Genomic DNA, 22,713 nt, shown 5'->3' with positions numbered 1-22,713 from the left:
AGCTCTCCAACATCGAGGTGAGCCTGTGACGTCACCACTTCCTTGTGTGTCATGACTATGACGTCAGCACTTTATCGTCATCACTGTGACCTCATCACTCTCTCGTCGTCACTGACCTTAGCACCTAACGCAGTCCTTGCTGTTATTGTTGGAATCATCACGTGGACATCAGTAATGAGCGACATGTGCTGTAGTTAATCTGTTGTCGCCCTCGCTGTCAGCTTCCGTCTTGCTATCATTTCTCGCTTGCACTACCAAAATATAAATATTTCACATAGTAATTACAGGTGTGAGGACGGCAGGTAGACACACAAACAGATGTGGGAATGTTTGTTTACACATGCAAAGAAAGGCAAACTTTAGTAGACATCAGTAACCTTTACCGAGTTCACCTGGAGACAAAAGCCTCACTCATCGTCAAGAGTTCAGAGTTTAAATTTCAGAAAAACCAGATTACAGATATCCTGAGACATCAGAGTGGAAAAAAAACTGTGCATCTGCTTCGAAAAACAGACTGTGTGTCGAGTGCGCTCAAATTAGTCATTACAGGAATGACCTTTGTCTACCCTGCTACTAATGGTGTAGCAATATTTTTATATTCTAGTGGAATAATTAATGCAGTGCCTTTTTATTTGTCTGCTAAAAGCAGGGTATTGTATTTTTTTTACAGGTGATTGATTACATCAGGAACGGCCGGCTGCTCGGCAGGCCCCCGCTGTGCCGGAGCCGGTGTACGACATCATGCTGGGCTGCTGGAGGATCAACCCCCAGGAGCGTCTCACCATGAAGGACATTCACCGCCAGATTGATGCCATGTGTCTGGCACAGCCTACATACCTGGACATTATTGCCTGACACACCGGCATGACCTGGCCACCTCATTAATAAAGTCGAGAAATACGTGTCCACTTAGCTAATATTTCCTGAACACGTGGCACTCTCCATGTACCTGGACACGTGACGTAATCAATGTACCTGATGCCAGTGTGGATATCCGCTAACATTTACCTGACATCGATGTCAGTATCTCGTTTGACCAACATACCTAAGCTCTAGTGGACAAACAACCATACGTAGACAATTCTACGTAGAGATAGCATGCTGTAGACACAAAGTCTAGTCTCTCTACAGAGTCTGTGGAATCTCCAACAGCAGTTGCTGGAGGTCGTCTGCCTGCAAAGCCACAACAGCGAGTCTGCCACAGACACGAAGAAAGTAAGGAGAGCAGACACAAGTGCTGACGGTACTCACACAACAACAAAGTGTCCCACCGTCTCCAAAGTTCCACCAACACACCTTTGAGAATGTGAGCAGGACAGACCTTGACCTTTGACCCACACCTGAGAGAAAGAACAACGTACATAGAAGCATTGAGTGAACTGACAAACTTCTAGCGTGACGTCACACGACATTAGAAGATGCAACTGTGAGACCTGTGAGTCAACATCAGCTGAGCCTTATCAACTGACATCTACTGCCATTCCTGTCAACTGACATCTACTGTCATCCCTGTCAACTGACATCTACTGTCATCCCTGACAACTGACATCTACTGTCATCCCTGACAACTGACATCTACTGTCATGCCTGTCAACTGACATCTACTGTCATCCCTGTCAACTGACATCTACTGTCATCCCTGTCAACTGACGTCTACTGCCATCCCTGACAACTGACATCTACTGTCATGCCTGTCAACTGACTACTGTCATCCCTGTCAACCGAGACAACCACATCCTGTGCATGCAGCCGAGGCTGTACAACCTCACTGCGCATGTCTTCACGCGCTGTACGGCAGCGGCAACGCTCTGGTACTCAGGGTGAAAAGCCAGAGATGACTATGGAACTAGGTGAGATGAAAAATGAACAAACGTGTGAAAACATCGCCTCAAACATTGCAAGGTTACAACTATGTCTGTAGACAGATACAGTCAGGTGTTATTGTGACATGTTGTGAACAAACAAACAAAACTAAGTGGAGGTGTATGTCATGCTTCGGAGAAACAGAATCTGGCAGAGGAAGGAGGCACACCACACATCACGCTGTGTTCTCAAGACATGACATGACATGACATGTATCAAGTCATGGCACAGAGATTCAAGTCGTGTCGTTGTTTATCCTTTGTTTACTGATAAAAGTTTGGGAAACATTACGATGAGTGTCAGATCGTGTGATTATTTACCGAGAAAGTGTCGAAAAGACCGGATGTTGTCGTTTAGACTGACACTCTGTGATAGCGAGGTGAAGATGGGGAAACGTGTTATGTATCCAGCCTGACAATGAGAAGGCATGATGCTCAACACACGAGCAACACGTCACCGACACGCACTCCTGTAGTCCAGTGCTAGCAGGCCAAGAGGCTTGTCACGTCACTGGTCTCAAGTCAGGAGTGACTTCGGGTTGGCTGCTGGCGGTGATGAAGGTCTCAGGTGTAATACAACATCAAGACACTTGTACAGATGCTTCTTCTGTCTTTTCTTGACGAACTTTGATAATGCATTCATGTGATAAACTGTTTGTTGATCTTGTCAGCTCGCTGAGAGCATAGGTAGATAATTATTTATGGAGTCAGTTATCTGAAAACCTTGCATAGAAGACAAGGTTTCCATCCGTTGATCATCCTAACACTCCTAATATTTGCCCCTTGAAAATAGTAAATATGGTTTCTTCAAATCGACATCGTCTGCCTCAATATTCCAAAATATATTACGTCACCGTCGTCTAGCAACGATGATCGTTATCCCAATTATCGCCATAAACGTGTAAACTGTCAAGCAATGTAAGGCTGTAAGGCTGGATGCTGAAAAGTGGTTAAAGGGAAAGAATTCATAGATTAGTTAATGGCCCTGAAATGTAGGAGTTTCTTCCCTTATATATTTATATATTTTCCTTTATTTTTGTGTGTGTGTGTGTGTATAATTCGTGAACAGCCAAGGGAAAGAATTCGTAGATGAGATAATAGCCCCGAAATGTAGGAGTTCCTTCCCTTATATCGGTGTTGACTTCTTTTCTCTGCGTACACTTTGTTGACAGACAAGTGGATCATTAAGTATACAGCAGCATGTTGACAAGAGTTTTTCTTAAAGCCAAATCACACAAAGCAATATTCATGTGGTTACATGGTTTCTCTCCCTTAGTGTTTATTGATACAGTCAAAGGCCACTTCAGTTTTTGAGCTTGATCCTATTTTAAAACAATAAATGCCAAACAAAACTAATTTACATAAATATTGAATGAGTAGCATGATGGTAAAGCTTTGTAAGAACAAAACATGCGCTGAAAAATGCATGACGTAACGTGAGTATCCACACAGTGTGTGATGTCATGTTTGCTTTCACTCTCATGACATGCACCTGTACAGGTAGCATGTGACTACAGATCAATCAGACACAGAGAAAGCAATGTTTGTCAACATGACACATAGCTGGTAGCCACCTCGAGCTACAGGAGAGACGAATGTCACACAGTGTCATCGTGAACATGTCTCCCTGGGGAACTAGTCATGAGTGTTTGCTATTAATGTTGGAATGTGGGTGTGGTTTGAAGATTTGAGATGTACAGTCATCTTGTACAGTACGTGGCAGTCATTTGTGTTTAGCCACGGAAATTATGGAGTTAGAAATTAAAATTAAAAATGGGTTAGTGAGGGCAAAGTGCAAGGAGCTTTCTCGCTGTCCGACACTAAAAGCCAACTGCGAAATAAGTTGTTTTGTTTATATTTTATCGCTGATGTATATTTATTTGTTCACACTTACTTTAAGATTGTGAGTTGCACTCAACACATCTTTCCTTTATGCCCTGACCGATGGCGATGTTACTGGCACACAAGATGGTTTCCTATGTGACTTTGATACAAAAACCACGTTGTTACAAGCCATAGCTTCTATAAATAGCACTTTCTTATGTGCCTCACTTCAGACTGGCTTTGTTTGTAAACATCACGCAGTCCAGGACTTTCTCTTTGATGATATGGTGTCCAGATTTCTGTTACAGAGTTTTGTGGACATCACTGGTGTTACTTTGTGTGCGGTTTACAGACAAAGATGCTCGCCACTAACACCCTGCTACCCACCCTTACTGGGATCCACCCTAGAGATCCTTTACAGTGTGTTTCATGCTGTGTTTACACTCTGTTTTATGCTGTGTTTACACTCTGTTTCATGTTGTGTTTACACTCTGTTTCATGCTGTGTTTACTGTAGTGATTGTACCTATGCTCTCACCCTGCACTATGCCCTGTGCAGACGCCACGTACACAAGGTGTGACTCTCACTCTAGTATCATCTGTAGCTTATGTTGTTTTTATTTGTTGTGCTCTTTCTACAGTTCATTGCGTTGGTTTATTTGATGAACGCACGGACCATGATATGATGCTGCGGAGAGTGATCTATATATATATACACACACTTACATTTAATATTGTTGTTATTATTATAAAACTTATTATTATAAAATTATTATAAAAGATAAAATGTACTACTGCTTCTCTATGTTCTCTGGTTCCTACTCACCCATCTTTGTATTCTACCTGCACTTTGACTATCAACTAGTTAGTGTTGTGTGTTGAGTATTGACTATTCGTGTTACATGTTGAATCTTGACCGTTTGTGTTTAAAATCCACTCAATCATGCGTTTTCTGTGTGGAAGATCCCTTGAACCATTGTGTTAGGCCTGCCTAGACAAGGGCCGTAACTTGTTGTCAAGACGACCCTGACCTTGCCCTTAGTTCTGCTGTCACCCTGACTCCAGCTCAAGGTCGTGACTGTCCCGTTGCCACCCACTGTCAGCAGCGCCTTAGGTCGTCTGTCGATGACGCATTGATGTTCCCCGTTGTTTCAGTCTTGGCTGCGGATTCTGTCGACACGTTGACGTCCTGTGACGGGTGAGCGAGGGCGATGTAGGGACAGGGGTGGCGATGACGTAGAACTGAGACTACAGCGGGTGACGTCACGGTGTGTGTAGGAATCAGGAGATAAGAACTGTTTGATGAAGTGTGATCAACACTTGCTTGTTTGCTCAAATACAAAGATGGCTGCACTACAGCTCTCTACGGGTACCGTGAACTTCGTGCGATCAAGCCTATTGTGCAGCTATTGTAAGAAAGTGCTGAACCATTCCACAGAGAATACATGTTAAACAGATAACAGGAGTCTCAAAGTATTGACTAATGACAGAACAATCACAAAAGTGTAGATTCTCATCAGAGACATGACTTACGAAGTAGAGGTAATCTTAACCCCCAGGGTTAGCAAGAGACCTGAGGCATTGCAGGATCTTGTACATGGAGACAGTTTAATCCCAGAAGTTTGGCTGATAATTCAGTCTCCAGCTTACTCCATCAGCTATGGCCACACATTCCTTTTCGAAGACTAATGGTAGCTAGCAAAGAGGAAGCCAACTCTGGGGCACGGATTACCTCTGGTTCATGACTTTGAACGATGATGAAGTCTCCTATAGTGAATCATTAAAAAAAAAAAAATTTCTAAATGTTGGAGCTTTAAAGTGGGATTATTAAAAGTTTGAGAACGGACGGATTCTCAGATTGTTGATTTATTAAAGTGAGCTCCTGCAAGGCCTATGCCTGTTCTTATATATATGTGTGTGTGTGTGTGTGCGTGCTTGCTGCGCATGTTGTTGCGAGTTTGTACTGCACACTTATCATGAGGTCATAGGGCAGCCAGCCAACATGCCAATTTTAGTTTGCTTTTAACAGGACGGTACACAAATTTCGAAATAAATAACAAATACGAACCCATTCCTTCCATTCCAAAACACACAGACATGGACAGAGCAACTCGTCATTTAGAGACTGTCACCCACAGCATCAAGTTACCCACAAGGAAGATGAAGACAAAGGTGTGTATGTATTTATGTACAAATCGTCAGTAACTTGTGTATGTGTGTTCTCTATCTTTATTTGACCTGCTTTCTGTTTGTAAAAGACTTGTTCGACCTGACGTGAGCAGAGTCTTGGGACCGCGAGCCGTCCTCCCCATTGTCATCCGTTCTAGTGACCTTGACACTACTATCCTCCGGTCGAATGACCCTGACCCCGCTGTTTTCACTCCCCTCCCCACTGACCCTGACATCTCTTCCACTTTGATTGACACCTTTGGACTTGATCCTCACACTGGTGGAAATGTCGCCGGGCTGACCACTGCCCTCCACCCTGCTGTCTCTCCCTGCACTGTCGTGGCTGGGGTAGCGGGTGTCGTCATCAGTCTGCCCCCCCGTGTTGCTGGCTGTGACTTTGACGGACATGAATTTGGTGCAGTAGCGTAGGGTCCTCTCTAGAATTCCCTTAGAAGCAATTGATGTCACCTTTGGGAAAGATCATAACATAGTTCATCGACACTCATTGCGTAGTAAAAACGCCTTCAGTGTCAAGCCAGTAATGAAGTTTACACTAACATAGTTCACTTCTACAGTACCACACTGCTCTTGACATCAAAGTACACACAACAAGAGGCCTTACAAGATGCCACTCACGCTCCATGATCAAAACAAACCGAGAAGAAAGCGGAAATGACGCAGCGTGCAGTTAGGCAAAGGGAAATCACTGCATACAGAAAGTGGAAGACACGATTCGGAAATTCTTTAGAAAAGTAAAGTGTGTAGGCACTCATGACAATTGCGTGAAGAGATGTCACCTCCATGTAAATATGTCACACCTACACAGACGCGTGACCACTGCGTCAGTCAACAGGAAGTGTCTACGTCACATGTGTCAACAGCAGTTTAAACTTTGAAGACGTCACGCATGGACCGCGGGTGGCGGACATTCTGCACACGTGTCATAAACATCGTATCTGGTGTCTTTTCTGACCAGTTAGATGACTTTCACAACGACTATTGCTATGACAGTCGTCGTCGTCGACAAACACGTCCTTGAGAGATCAGTAAAGCGCAGCGCATCCAGCTTTCTCTTCTTGCTTCTTGTTTGTCTTGTTATATGTTTGTGTGTATGAGTTAGTGTGTGTGTGTCGGTACGTCCTTGTGTATGTGTTTGTGTGTGCGTGTACAAATGTTTGTACGAGATTTTGCACATGCGTTTGTGGGCGTGTTTATATGTGTGTTGTTGTGCGTGTGATTGTGTCTTTACTGTGTTGTCTCCCCCTGTTTTTACTGTTTGTTCTCCAGTTCTTTCCCCTTGGCTTTACTGTGTTCTCTCCCTTGTCTGCAATGCTCTCCCTGTCCCTCCTCTTGTAATCTGTCCTCCCTCCCGCTTTGTCTACTACACTACAACAAACGTGAGTTCTCACCGTCTTGCGACTGGGCAGCTCCTGGTCTGCAGACAGTCTTCGCCACCCAAACAGCAAACGAAGTCTTGCCTGTCCAATACAAATGAGGTTTATGAAGATGAAAGAAAGTCTGACATTAATAATAATAATAATAATAATAATAATAACAACAACAACAAACAACAACAACAACAACAACAACAACAATTTTATTTGTAGAGCACTTTCCCCACCGTGAAAGGCTGGCTCAAAGCGCTATGCATGACTGACTACAGTTGATGGCGATAAACGAAGCTACAGTCATGTAGAACATTCTCGTGGTGTAGCTACTCGGTTGATACAACTTGTGTATGTACACAGGACAGCCCCTGATGCAGTGGCGTAGGAACCAGGGGGGCAGCGGGGGCAGCCGCCCCCCCAAGGAAAATACAGGGGGGGCAGGAATATCCTTTTGCCCCCCCAATATTTGAGACGTAATTCCTCACAAAGAGCAAAGAACAGAAGAAAGGTAGGGGAACGTAGAGAGGAGACGGTCATCACCGTGCGAGTGCGAACGCCGTTTACTGTCAGCAGGGAGTTTGCCCCCCCAACGCCGAACATCTTCCTACGCCACTGCTGATGTACGGTTTCTACATCAATCCGTGTAACAGCCACCTGCTGTCCTGTTGGCGAGTGTTGAGCTACAGGTACTGTGGTTGTGTCTTTGTGACCTCTGTCTATTCCTGTCTATAGCTGATAGACACAGGCCACACTGTCAACCTGCACGATGACCACCTCTAATGACGATGACACTGATGTTGAGAGTGATGTTGTTTTCTGCCAATGGTGGGGTGGTGATGTAAGGCTGACTTGCTGGTGGACAATCATGAACAAGTCCAATGCTTTGTGACTGATTTGTCTGACATCAGTTTTGTCTGTCTTTGGCCTCTTGTCACTTGAATGTATCCACTTGACCAGCTGCTAGTTGTAGCAAGTCTCTGTCCCGGGGTCCGTGCTCGCTCTCAACGCCCCTGAGTTCACATCTAACAGGTCGGAGAGACAACGAAAAATCCGAACATCGTAGAAGAAAACAAAAGTTAAACAGTCCAGCACAGCAACGACGCAACGAAGAAAAAATAAATAAAGCAGCAGCCTACACAATGCATACCCCACCCACACACACCCACGCACACCAAACTAATTTTTTAATTGCGGAGAGCCGCCTCCCTCAAACCTGCTCGGGGAAGGGATGCCATTCCAGTCCTATATAATCAGAGTAATAGTGAGCAGCAGGCTGGAGAGATGAACCGTCCCATCGAGTCGCCTCTCACACCCTGGGTACGGTGACCAGCAGTGGAAGCAAACCCTAGACACTAGCCCCTAGTCAGGGGCTGCACTCACGACCCTGTCACACAAATCTTGTGTGAATAACACTACAAGTAGGTGCTTGTGTCAAAACTGACAAAACCCTCCCAACTGAGGTTGGAGGTCATAGAATGAGGGTCACCTCTTGACCTTGTGCTTTCTGCCTCCCTCTCTCTTATCCCCTTTACCCTGTCCAGACAGTAGACCATGGTTACCCTGGAGGGCATGGTCAAGGGAAAGATGACTTTGAACTGCAATGAACTTGCTATAATTCTCTAATGTTTGTTAATGATGTCCAACATTTTGTGGAGCCATGACCTGGACATCTTACACTGACCATTGGTCATTGCCAGGTGCTTGTTAAGTAATCATCAGTGCCCCACACCTACAGCCGCAATCTACCCGTTGTTATGTTGTGAGACCTCACCTTGACTGTGGCCACCTTACTGGCATAAATCAGCGGGTTGATCAAGCAGTTGCTCCACATCCCTATACTGCACAGATGGAAGAGAGAGCTCCTGGTTGTCTCCTTCATCGTCGTGTGTATGTTGCGCAACACGATAGTCCCCACCACTGCACACGAGTAATGACACCGACATTAGTGACACACACATACACACGGGTACCCTACAGTCCTGCTACTTTACCTCCCCCAGCCCTCTAGGGACTGAGGTACCCCGTCCCGCTAGCTGGGACGACTGGGGAAATTTGGCTTGGCTACTCGGGTATCGAACTGGCTGCTGGGAAAAGAAGTGCCTACTACTCTGTTGACAAACATCTCAAAGACAACTACTGACAAGACCTCGAGGACGAGACACAGCAACGACAGAGTGAGCTACCTGCAGGGATGTAGAGAGCGAGGTACATCCCCGCCATGACAAACAGCACCCGGATGTAGCGCAGCTGAATGCGGTTGATGTTCTCCGACAAGAAGCGAGTGGTCCTGGCTATGGCGACTGCGTGGTTCATGGCCAGGCGGAGGATCCAGAAGTACAGCACCACAGAGAGGAAGACTGAGGCCACCATCAACACAAACAGAGCAGCTTGAAAGCCTGCCTCTAACACCTAATCAAACAGAACATCGGACTCCATAGCTCCGCGCACGGAAGTCAAGCACACCATGACATGTCAACAAACAACAAGCAATGAGTCAGTAGGTAGGCGGTAAGTATACAGTGTATAAAATAATATACTGGGTCACAGTGCTGGGTATTGGTAGAAAGCTGCTTGGTACAAACATCCTCAAAGGTGGTGTAATTGTCTGTGTATGTGTATGTGTGTGTGTGTGTGAAATGTATGTGTATGTGTGTATGTGTGTGTATGTGTGTGTATGTGTATGTAACTGTGTTTGTAACTCCTGTGTAGCGAAACTTCATGACATTTTCAGAAGGAAATTATGAGCAGAAATGACAGACACACGTGACTAAAGATTCCTAAGCGCGTGCTGAGAAACTGTGGAGGAGGAAAGAAGAAAGTAGGAGTGGAATTCTCACTGCAGTGTGTGGATTGTGGTAGCGAGGGAAAGACAGGGGAGTGTCAGCAGACCATGCGAGCCAACACCGCCCCAACCCACTCACGTGGTGCTGACCTGGAGATAACTGCACATCATGAAGTTGGCATCCGCCGTGTGACCAGTGCCAGTGAAGGGGAGGAAGCCGATGACGCAGGAGGAGACTGCCAGGCTGCAACACACCCAGTGCGGCTGCCAGTCGTTGCAGATGCGCTCGTGCTTGAAGGGATGCACGATCTTGAGGTAACGGTCCGTCGTCAGGGCTGACAGGATGAACGCCGAGCACAGCAGCGTGGACTGCAGCGAGCATATCTGTGGATAGTGCCGGCAGGTAGATACATCTACATCTACATATACACATATATATACACATACACATACATACACATACACATACATACACATACACATACACATATATGCTATACATCTACATCTATGTCAAATATATATGTGGATAGTGCCAGCCGGTGTATATATATAGATATATACATCTACATATACATGTACATATACATCTACATCTACATATATGCTATACATCTACACCTATGTTAAACATATCTGTGGATAGTGCCAGCCGGTGTATATATATAGATTATAGATATACATATACATATACATCTACATCTACATCTACACATACACATACATACACAGAGGGACGAATTATCAGAGGATAAAGCTGACGACACGGCTGTTGCTGCAGTGTCTACCTGCTCACCTGCAGTAAGCACATGGTCTTGGTGTGCTTCTCCACAAAGATGTTGCCGACGGTTAAGGTCAGGATGCAGCCAGTCAGGAGGTCAGTGATGGCAAGACACAACACAAACATGTCTCCACTGACCGCCAGCTCGCTTCTGTGCAACAAGCGCAAGTGAACACCATCCATTACAATAACAACACGTGTGAACTGTATACAAGTGGAAGTGAACACCATCAATGACAATAACAACACATGTGAACTGTATACAAGTGGAAGTGAACACCATCAAGTCCAGCAACCTATTCGTAGACGATGTACAAGGCTGTGCACAAAGAATTTTCTCGAGTCCAGACTCTAACTCCAAATGGAATATTGAAAAGAAGAAGTGGCTGACGAGATATAGCTACAATCGTTGAGGTGTTTACATGACATTTGTTGACTACAAGCCAAGTAGTGTTTGTAGTCAGTTATGGCCACCACCTGTCTTACACTCTGGATACAATGTTTAAAAACTTTAAGCCCGCATCATTAATCAGTTTTTCTAGAGATTTTTACATTTGATTCTAGCTGATGTGTCTTTGTCCACTGCAACTGTGTAATGTTTGACTGTCCACAATAGGACCTACCATCGTGAGGGATGACAGTGGCATCAACTCTAATACACAAACTGTCCACAATACGATCCTACCATCGTGAGGGATGACAGCCTAGAGCCCGTGGCATCCTCTCCAATACACACTGACAAACAAACTGTCCCATTCTCTGTCTCTATCCCTCTCCCTTTGGTTCATCCCGAGTGTCCGGTTGTAATTAGTGTTGTAATTAGTGTTGTAATTAGTGTGCAAGCCTGCGTGTACGCGGCTTTATCTATTCCTCGTGGCGCTGTTGTTACCTGGATTTAATGGTGTCGATGACAAAGGCGTTGGCAGCAATGGCTGCAAGTCCAAGAGCAAAGTTCACGACCAGCAGCAGGTTGGCGAAGGTGGTCAGTTCGTCTTGTTCTTGTTCATATTGATAGCCCTCCCGTGATTTATTCATGGCACAAGTAGTCCTGTCACTGTCAGCAGACAGTCGTGTGGCACACAGTCCTCCCCGTGCTGTGAGGCTGACACAAGACACGAGACACACAAACATGTGACGTCATTCCCGAGGCTACACAGAGGTGCGTCATTGCCACACTACGCAATGTTTGCAATGACGTCATTGTGTGACGCAGTTGGCTAAGAGCGATCACCGATCGGTGGAAAGTAACTCTTGACATAACTCTTGAAAATAAATAAATAAATAATAATAAATGCGAACACGTGATACTCACTGGCAGAGCAAACTGCAAAGTGCGGACTGTGTAGACAATACTTGACACACAACCTGTGACAGCCAGGAACTGTGTCAGCCTGCTGCAGGATGCTAGCTGAGTGTCTAAGGCACAGTACACGGCTATCTACCTGTATTTTGTGACCGTCTGCTACACTCCAGGTAACAAGCACGGCCCACGAGCAATGAGATGGAACTTCAAACGCGCAAGCTTGCACACTAATTACAAAATATCCGTGTTTTGCCTCTTGTACACAACTCCAAATGTGTCATATACTTATGTACTTAGGGCCAATGCACAATACGCCGCCTGCTGTTTACTGGGTGTCTAACTCGTGTCAGTCTGCTAAAGCACACAACACGTGCCCTAGACATTCAGGTAACACCGTCAAGCAGGCTGCACACTGGGGTCCTGGCTGTCGGAGGTTCTAAAGTGTCATACTGGCCTTGCTGTCTGTTCACTTTACACGCTAGTTTTCATGTTGATGTTCTTGTTAAAGTTAACAGCCCTCAAGCCGTGCAAAGGTTTCTACCTCAGACTAAACTGCTGAGTGCAATCAAGAGAAACCAGAGAAGCGATACTAAAGGACAGACAGGACACGGGGTCAGTGAGAGATTTTATTGTCGTGGTAGAATTATTTGAGAAAGCACACTGGCTAGACTAGAAAATATGCCGTGGAAGATAAAGGGTCTGGAGACTTGACATGTGGTTTAATGTTACACCGATTGTAAAATTATCCTAGGGACAAAATTAGCCTGTAAGGGGAGGACATTGTGACAGACGACTCCCTGAGGACGAGGTGGTCAGTAAATGTCGTCTGGTGTCGAGAGCGCATTTGTCGTCTGTCTCCAATGTCAAGGGAAAGTAGGGTGTAGCGCTTTTCTAATTCCTGGGTAAAGCTGAGTGGAAGATACTGTGTTCCCAGGTCTGTGACAATGCACCTCTTTTCATGTCATTAAACCTCTTTTCTTGTTTTATCGACCTCATCAGATCTTGTCGCCTTTGAAACTACGTGTCATCAGCTGAGATGTCACTCCTCTCACCTTTCTCCGATGACACCATGTGACGACTCTTGTAGCACCTGTGATGCCACATCAAGTATTGTCTGCTTCCTATGCGAATTGTAAAAGTGAGCAGTTTTACAGTTATTAACCATTTCATATCATTTAAATGTGCAGCTGTGGTGGCGGCTTTGCATGGATGGCTGATTGTTTTCTGTCTGGACGCTTGACTGGATGCTTTAAGTGGACAGTAACTGACGGACAAGCTCACGCGTGTGGTTGCTGACTGTTGTGGAAACGTTGTATTCGTCCAACTAAATCAAGCAGACGACTGTGTAAGTGTTGTTATACATTCTTACAAACTCAACGCAAACCCACTTTCTTCACTTTTACTCCAAGACAACAGATCGTGCAGTCACATGATCAGCCCAGGTTAAACAGTCCTCTGAAGTTCTGCCGCCACTCAGCAATACACACTTCCCGTCAGCTATAAATAAATAAATAAATAAAAGTAATACATAACTAAAACTAATAAATAAATCATTGAGCGCCATGAGCTACTGTGCCCATTATGTGTAGCAGGCACTAGCACTGTGTGACAGTGTCATGTACTGTGTGACAGTGTCATGTACTGTGTGACAGTGTCATGTACTGTGTGACAGTGTCATGTACTGTGTGACAGTGTCGTGTACTGTGTGACAGTGTCAGGCACTGTGTGACAGTGTCATGTACTGTGTGACAGTGTCGTGTACTGTCTGACAGTGTCATGTACTGTGTGACAGTGTCATGTACTGTGTGACAGTGTCGTGTACTGTGTGACAGTGTCAGGCACTGTGTGACAGTGTCATGTACTGTGTGACAGTGTCGTGTACTGTCTGACAGTGTCATGTACTGTGTGACAGTGTCGTGTACTGTGTGACAGTGTCAGGTACTGTGTGACAGTGTCATGTACTGTGTGACAGTGTCATGTACTGTGTGACAGTGTCGTGTACTGTGTGACAGTGTCATGTACTGTGTGACAGTGTCATGTACTGTGTGACAGTGTCATGCATGACAGCTGGACTGAAGGACGAAAAGACAAGCGCATGTACAACAGTAATTAAAGGAAAGAGTGATTACTGTTGTGTCAAGTCCTCACCATTTTCATCGAACACTCTGAAGAGATACTCCAAGTCGCTGGTGGTGATGACGAGGTCTTTGTTGGTGTCGATCTCCACGAAGTCGCCCGGCGCCTGGTCTCGTTCGGGAAGGTTAAGTCGACCCCACGAGGTGTCGAACTCCTGCTTGCTCACTGAACCGTCACCTTTGGACACAGACCGGAAATGTCAAAGCCGTGAGTAGCTCTCTTTCTCTTCATCCCACTCATCCACCATCTGTTTACAAACAAAGCACGCATGCGCACCTTCACTCGTCTGTTTTGTTACTGTTGTTGTTTGCTTGCGGGGTGAGGGGTGGGTTCTGGGCTTTTGCTCAACAAACATGTGACAGACCAGCAGCACGGACATGACTGGACATACTGTCGGTGTCGAGGAAAAGCCAGGCACTGGAGAACTGCTCCTTGTCCAAGCAGACTGTCTGGTTGCCGCCAGCCTTGACATACAGTCGGTCTGTGGAACTGTCGGCCAGGGCGCTGTACAGTAGACTAGTGTACAACATACTAGTGTACAACATACAATGTACAAGATACTAGTGTACAATATATACAACATACTAATATACAATATACTAATATACAATATACTAATATACAATATACTAAAGGTCATGGTGAGCACTTCTGTGTTCTGACCTACGCTTATTGTAGAGGTATATGCATGCTCTGTTTTGTCAAATGTAAGCATTATGATGTATGTTTGTATGTTTGTATGTTTGTATGTTTGTATGTTTGTATGTTTGTATGTTTGTATGTTTGTATGTTTTGACACACACAGGGAGACATACAGGTTGTCTAGGTTTCGTCAGGACAGTCCTGACGGCTGTCACCTCAGTTGACCACGAGAAACACTCATTTAAGTTCAGGTCATCCAGCATCAAACACTGTGACCTCCTATCCACAGGGTTGACTTTGTTAGTTTGCTTCTTGTGCTTGTCAATATGCACAGCATTTTACTGAAGTGATATTTGAAATCATTTCTACTTCGTTGTTCAGTGAATGACACCGCCACAACCCTCGCTCGCTCGCTCTCTACCTGTGTCTTAGTTTATCATTTCCATCCAATGCCCGCAGTACAAATATGTTTGCGTTGCCATAGCAAGTTTACACAAAGTTTTTCAGCACAGTTCATGTTGTTGTTTATATGCACGTGTTCACTGGGAACATGTGTGAGCATAAACCCTAACGGGATTTGTGAATGAGCTTGACTTGTAGCTGGAGAAGAGAAATTAGAATGAAACATATGAAGTGATGAAAGCAGCCGACGATATGTAAATACTAAACATCATCTTGCCTCACTCTGGCGCTGAGCTCAAGGACTCGCTAGCCCTATAACAACGTTTGCCATTGTCGGCAAGAGAGGAACCACACGACAGAAAGCGATGGAGAGCTCACCAGCCCAGCAGGACAGCAAGCGACGACCAGAGACTTCATGGCACTCACAACTCCACCACACCCGTCGATCACGTCTGACAGTGAAAAGACCTTTTTATATTTCCTCTGCTATCGTCTAGACATCTATTGGCTGACCAACAACGTGGAAGGTGGAAGGACAGTGGGACCTGTGCGCATGTCCGGGAGTCACGTCTGTTTGTTATCGCTTGGTCAAATATTCCTTTGAACTCAATTTTCACCTGCTCTTGATTTTATTTGTTTATGCTGACCTCAGTCTTTTTTCAATCTTATCCTTTTTTGAGTAAAAGGAAAAATAATTAAATGAAGCTCGTGGTGGTACCTGTCGGTCACCACAAACTGTGACGTCAGCAGGGTTTCAGTCCCACAGGTAGCTGGCACTCCCTGTGTCGTTATCTGTCAGTCTGTGCCGCTAGCAGCTGAGTATTGTACATGCTTCTGGCAGACACTGGCAGACACTGGCAGACACTGGCAGACACTGGCAGACACACTGGCACACCAGTGTGTAAGACAACATTCTGAACTTTATTTGTAACGATCGAGGACACCGTGACCGCTGGGTCGGGAGTATCGCCCACTCGTCGGAATATTATATAATTATTGTTATTATTACTATCATAATCAGGATTCACTCTATGCGTGTTGTGTAAGAACCTTGCAGGTCTGAACTCACTGCCATGTGGTCCAGAGTTGTCTTCATTTGTATCAACGATCACCACAGAGTGAGACTTCTGTGATTTATAGGCTAAAATGTCCAAAATGAGGACGATAACCAATTGAAATACTACAGTTTGTGTTTTTGTTTGTGTTTGCCTGCACTGAGCGAGCGTTGTCATGACATGTGTGTGTTACAGAGACACTGCGTGCACCACGACAAGCTCTGTGTTCAGAACAAGGCCCCAGCATGCAATGGACTGGCTAACCAACAGGTCAAAATAAGGTAACATGAGAAAACACAAAGGCAGAGATAAGAGATTTGTGATATGAGCTGACAAGAGAACTCACAAATGACAGCCTGCAAGGTTTGAGGAAGAAAGCATTAAAAAAAACAAATTCCAAACCCTTGCTATTTCCATTCTCAAAGTCCTTACAAATACTGAAACACAGTTTGTGCACAAATAAAGAAATAACATCAGAAATATTTATTGTCCAAAACTAGCTTAAGTTCATACAAAGGTATCGACTTCCCAAATCTGAGAGAAAATCACCGTTGTATTCCCGTTACACAGCCCCCGAGCAGTAGTATTCACCTGTTAAATTATTGAGAATTATGTTCAACACGAAGGCTTGCATCACGGGTGAAGAGCATTTTTTTTATGCCAAGGGCCAATTGGATATTGATGACATCTTTCGTGGGCTGTACAAAGTTTTCTGCTTAAAAACGGTTTTGCTATAGTTGGTCGAGCTGGTACTTGCCACAGTGTGTCAGGTGGCACTGATGTCCTCTGAGTCACCACAAGCCGCCTGTTTGTGATTACCTGGACAAAATATAATGTGCCCTGCTCCTATGAAACGCCAATGGAAACAACTGTTGGAGTCTGTAAAATACATTTGATAGTCAGCGAGTTCCTAGAGGAGACAGAGTACATAGTAACAACTCTTTGTCCACAAATGCCCACTTTTCTGTTTAAGGTTGTGCAGTGAAAATACATTAATTGTAATCATAACTATTTAGTACATACATTAAATACATTAATTGTAATCATAACTATTTAGTACACAGTATGGGGGAGATTATGGTATTTACGAAGTGTCTCCACATAGAGACATGCTTGCCCATGTATTTTAACCAACCTTTGCTGTTTCATTTGCCTATCTTTGGAAGTCTACGAGAGAGAAATGTTGGACTCTTGCTGGGCTGAACTGTCCACTAAAGTACACAATGTCATCACTTTTGATGACTGTTTGACCCGACATGTTGAAGAAAGCAACGCGTATCAACAGCCGACATCAAACCGAAAGTAGTCTACCCAGAGAGCGTATTGATAGAGGGACTGCACTCTGGCAGCATCCAGTTTCAAAGGGACGCAACTGCGTCACAACTTTTCTTAACAAGTAAGGACAAAGAAAGAGTGCAGCCTCTCTCTCTATATCTACCCTCTCTGATGCTACCAGAGTGCAGCTCCTCTGTATCTATCCTCTCTGACGTATATCAGAGAGGATAGATATAGAGAGATACGAGACATTACTGAGACAGGTGAGACAGGTGAGACAGGTGAGACAGGTGAGACAAGGACCAATAGGCTGTGAGACCAGACCTCCAGGTACATCTGTAAGTCTAGTAGTCCGATATGTCTGCTTCATCAAGTTATTCTGTCGGAGAATATCGCTAGCTTTCCTTAGTTAATTGTCCTCCTCTGTTTCTTTTCTCCATACAATGGTGTCGGGAAGGTGATTTGGAAGGATATCTTTGGTCCTATTTAGTTATTTACTGTTATTTACTGTTATTTAGTATTATTTACTGTTACTTAGTATTGTTTACTGTTATTTACTATTATTTAGTATTATTTAGTATTATTTACGGTTATTTAGTATTATTTACTATTATTTACTAGTTATTTAGTATTATTTACTATTATTTAGTACAATATTGCGATGCGCAGCTTGCTGGAGAGGTATAAGTAAGGAAGTGAAGTGAAAGCCGCTTGCTGCCAGTAATGACTACAATCAGCCATCAGATCACCAAAAGGGTGAAAAGCGTAGTCATGACAGGGGCATCGTGTGTGTGTGTGTTTGTTCTCTCGCGCGCGTATGTACTTCCCTAGTTGAATCAGTGCTGCCTCCTCCCTCACCTGTCTCTGATCTCTTGTCGTTTCTACGTCTCTCGCTGTCTCTCTACTTGTCTACCTCCCTCTCCCTCCCTCTCTCTCACATTCTCTTTCTCTTGAAAGGTTTGTTGACCTATTAACCTCTCAGTTTAGTTCTCTCTCTCTCTCGTACTTTGTAGTCTCTGTCTTAATCTCTTTTACCCTTATTGTAGAGAACGTACTTGAATGAATAAAAGATATGTCATGTCACGTCATGTCATGTCACGTCATGTCACGTCATGTCACGTCATGTCACGTCATGTCACGTCATGTCACGTCATGTCACGTCATGTCACGTCATGTCATGTCATGCCACGTCATGTCACGCCTCTATGACACAGAGCAGTGAGGTGTATGTAGAGACTTTATTGCATGTTTCCCAGTCTGCCTCAGTTGCGTTCAAAGAGTCCGGCAAAGTTGTAGCTCCACTCGCTCTGCGTGATGACACCGTCTCCTGGCAACCCACAGAAATGGAATCACACTATATAGTCTGACACAATGCAGGGAATCTCACTATATAGTCTGACACAATGCAGGGAATCACACTATATAGTCTGACACAATACAGGGAATCTCACTATATAGTCTGACGCACAAATCATGGTGTCACCCTGAAGTTTGGCGGCTATCCTCTAGTCTGATGGCGATTTGAAGACAGATGGCAATGTAAGAAAAGAAGAAGAGTTAAGTAACAAATGTCTGAATGATGTTAGCGGGTCTCGGTATTGAAGGGAGTAGAAGCAGACAAAACTGGAAACCTTGGTCGCCTCTCGCAAAGATTGTTTGTGGATTCGTTTGTTTTCGAGCGCTTAGTGTGGTCCACACTTGCTTCAGGGGGTCAAACCCATGCCTCAGGCTCCCTTGAGCAAGGTGCTGCTTGATGGGGGCGGTGACTGAGAGAAGGGGGTAGCTAGGGTCAAGGCGTCACCACCCACCCGGTGGCCAGGTTCTCTCTCCACAAGTCGGGTACTGTCACCGCTACAGCTTTTTTGGCCGGCCATCAAATCGGTTGGTTGCTTCGTTAAGGAGAGCACGAAGGTGAGAGCAGGACAAAAAGAATAAACAATAACAACCAGAAAAAAGGTTAATTGTTTGAAGTGTAAAACCCACCATTTTCATCAAAGAGCTTGCACAGGTAGGTAAGATCTTCCTCGGACAGCTGGGCGTCGTGGTTGGTGTCGATCAGCTCAAAGTCAGCCGCCACGTTGGTCTTCTCCGGGAGGTTGAGGGTGGTCCACACGTGGTCGAACTCCCTCTTAGTGATGATCTTATCGTCTGAAAAATACAGACTTTGCCTTGGCGACAAGATGGTGGCATTGAAACAGACAGGAAGTAGCATTTCAAGTCTGACATCATGGGCACTCACATGATAATTGTTAGTAACACACAACTCTAAAGGTCTCAGACAAAAACATTAACAACTGGAAGGATGTCTACCGTTGATGTCAAAGTGCTTCCAGGCGATGAGGCATTGTGCCAAGGTCATGTTGTTTTCTGGGCCTGCGTACCGCTTGTACATGGTGATGAGGGGCGTGTCAGCCAGGACACTGCAACGTCACCACAGGCTTTGACATGGCACACTGCAGTGTCACGTCAAACACGTCACGACAATAGATTATCACGACAATATCATGACACTGCAATGTCACATAAACACGACACTGGAATGTCACGTCATCACGACACTATCATGACAACACGACACTGCAATGTCACGTGAACACTGAAACATGAAAACACCAACATGGAGACTGAAGACAAAAAAGCGCACGATGCGGCCAGAGACACTAAGTGACATGGTGATGACACTATGACACAAGGCAACACAAGCAGACAGTACACATCACGCTGCTAACTGTTATACACTCACACTAACATCACACTACACGCGTTAAAACAATGTGATCACAAGGATCAAAGGCTTACAACAACAAGAAGCTAATTTGTCACAACCGATGAAATGAGTGTACACAACATGACACAGTGACAGGCTACAACCCCTTCTCCCGTCATGACACACTGCGGAAAGCATACACAGAGAGTAAGCTAGTCATGTCAAAGAGCGATTACACGAGACACAATGATGCAACCAAAGCCAACAACAACAACAACAACAACAGCAGCCAGGTAAGTGGTGCTGAGTGTCACCAAGGCGACTCATTACCAGCCCAACAGCGCGGTGAGCACAAGAAACCTCATGATGACAGTTGGGGCAGCGACTGTGCCAGACTAACCACTTCTTATCTCAACTCCGCTTTATAATCATCTTCTTCACCTCAGTAGTCCACGTTCAAGGGCGTTTGGCTTGGCCTGTACACCTGCCGGGCGACTTGCAGTAGCTCACCTGTGACACTGCTGACTGTCTGTCACTTTTCATCACCTGTGACAGTGCTGACTGTCTGCCACTTTTCCTCACCTGTGACAGTGCTGACTGTCTGCCACTTTTCCTCACCTGTCTGGAAAATCTGAGAGAAAGCTTTTCTGTTAGGTCTTGAGCAAGGGGAGAGCAGCATTGTGGAGAGGCAAGTGTCACGGTGTAACATTCTGAGGACAGATAACTCAAACGCGAAATGTCCACGTGTTCTGATTGGCTACACATTTTAGAAAATGGAAATGTAGTCTGTAGGAAGATGCTAAATTGTTAATAACATCATCATATTGTGTTGACGACATCATAATATTGTGTTGATAACATCAAAACAGTGTGTTGATGACATCATAACATTGTGTTGATAACATCATATTGTGTTGATGACATCATAATATTGTGTTGATAACATCAAAACAGTGTGTTGATGACATCATAACATTGTGTTGATGACATCATCATACGCAGTCACAGACAAATACACTATGTCCTCCATTGCACGAGGTTTTGGTGAAGGCGTCCTGGTCTTTGGCTTTTAACATTGGACAGTACTCTACAACAGTTGTTTTTCTTCTTGTTGTTAATGTTATTAGTATAATTAATTAATAATAATATTAATATCTGTGAGAACACAACATGTGTCTGTGAGTACGCAACCTGGTCAGTACTTTTAACCCCAAGATACTGAAACCATTTCATGTCATCCTTTAAAATACTCAAATCAGTTACAGTCCCTATTGTTTTGAGATAATCACACACCTAAGGTGACCAGACGACAGAAAGCGGGACATTGGGCGTCCTGCCCGATGAGAGGGCGGGACACGAGGTCAAAAGCGGGACTGTCTGGTCACCTTACACACACACCGATTGTTTCTGCTTTCTTGAAAATATTCGTCAATGTGACTGGCTTTTAACCGTGGGGAAAGTCCACCCGACAGCACCGTTGCCAACTTATCTCTGGAAGCCTCTAGAGGCTGAAGGCCGGTGTAGGCGTTACCTGGTGTTACAAACTGAGTACGTCACCACTATTTATGGAGAAGAAAAAGAGATTAAAAGACGAAGTTTCTTGATGTTGGCTGATGATATCTTAGTCCTCAAGCACCACGTGAAACAGATAAAAGAAAAATAGTCACAAACTGACCTCCATTTTGAACCATGTATTGAACTACAAATCAGCCTTTGTGTTTTAAACTTAGAAGACATTTTGGGATTGTTTGTGATGACACCCAACATTTTATTGTCTGCGCCATGACTGGTCATCAGGCCAGCGCGTGATCGGATAGAAGTAAGGGTGTGTGTGTGTGTGAGAGAGAACTTTTTACAAGGTGATACCTGTACGAACTCCTAGGTTGGGAAACAACGCACACAAACATAAACAAACATTACTGGCAGAAGCAGGGATTGTCCAAGAATACACTGATGGCGACTTGAGACAGATCATTGTTCTCGCGCCGTGCAGTCAGAAACAATGTGTTCATCCTATTTGCTATTCCAGATGAAGACAGCATTTTTCTGCACTTAAAGCTTGGATTTTGCTCGTCACAGGACAGTAGCAGGCCGACGTAGAACAAGGAAGGAGCAGCTGTCTGCGATGTCTTGGACCTTCAGACCCCTGGCAACACGATCAGTAGTCAGGTGCAGTGTGTGCAGGTGCTGGCTGCTTCACCTGACATGGTCATGGTCTGAGATGCAACATCGAGATGCTGGACTTTACACAGGCAAACTTCTTGCTGACACTCATCCTTGTCCCCTCAGTATTTGTTTTGAAAGGGGGTTGACCCCTTGCCCCCACCCCATTCCCGGTTCCTACGCCATGTTTGTTGCTGGCTTGGTGTAACAACTAAACTTACACAA

General features: G+C 44.8%; 3 protein-coding genes across 3 annotated transcripts; all 3 read right to left on the bottom strand.

The window, feature by feature from the left end:
- Positions 1 to 5,846: 5,846 nt before the first annotated feature.
- On the bottom strand, positions 5,847 to 12,055 carry LOC112555938 (melanocyte-stimulating hormone receptor-like). Its single transcript, XM_025224551.1, has 7 exons — positions 11,695 to 12,055; positions 10,821 to 10,956; positions 10,175 to 10,408; positions 9,426 to 9,651; positions 9,014 to 9,159; positions 7,264 to 7,332; positions 5,847 to 6,322 (listed from the first exon to the last, which is right to left on the bottom strand). Exons 1-7 carry the CDS (start codon positions 11,934 to 11,936, stop codon positions 5,915 to 5,917), a joined length of 1,461 nt encoding a protein of 486 aa, XP_025080336.1. The 5' UTR covers positions 11,937 to 12,055; the 3' UTR covers positions 5,847 to 5,914.
- A 1,438-nt stretch (positions 12,056 to 13,493) lies between these two features.
- LOC112555596 lies at positions 13,494 to 16,384 on the bottom strand. The gene is made up of 5 exons (XM_025224027.1): positions 16,317 to 16,384; positions 15,667 to 15,699; positions 14,636 to 14,748; positions 14,257 to 14,421; positions 13,494 to 13,605 (listed from the first exon to the last, which is right to left on the bottom strand). Exons 1-5 carry the CDS (start codon positions 16,382 to 16,384, stop codon positions 13,508 to 13,510), a joined length of 477 nt encoding a protein of 158 aa, XP_025079812.1. The 3' UTR covers positions 13,494 to 13,507.
- A 2,458-nt stretch (positions 16,385 to 18,842) lies between these two features.
- LOC112555941 lies at positions 18,843 to 20,811 on the bottom strand. Its single transcript, XM_025224553.1, has 4 exons — positions 20,656 to 20,811; positions 19,929 to 20,038; positions 19,602 to 19,766; positions 18,843 to 18,945 (listed from the first exon to the last, which is right to left on the bottom strand). Exons 1-4 carry the CDS (start codon positions 20,688 to 20,690, stop codon positions 18,881 to 18,883), a joined length of 375 nt encoding a protein of 124 aa, XP_025080338.1. The 5' UTR covers positions 20,691 to 20,811; the 3' UTR covers positions 18,843 to 18,880.
- Between the last annotated feature and the right edge of the window lie 1,902 nt (positions 20,812 to 22,713).

Source organism: Pomacea canaliculata, linkage group LG14, assembly GCF_003073045.1.
Source record: "Pomacea canaliculata isolate SZHN2017 linkage group LG14, ASM307304v1, whole genome shotgun sequence".
NCBI lineage: Eukaryota > Metazoa > Mollusca > Gastropoda > Architaenioglossa > Ampullariidae > Pomacea > Pomacea canaliculata.
This window is presented reverse-complemented; position numbering and strand designations above follow the sequence as displayed.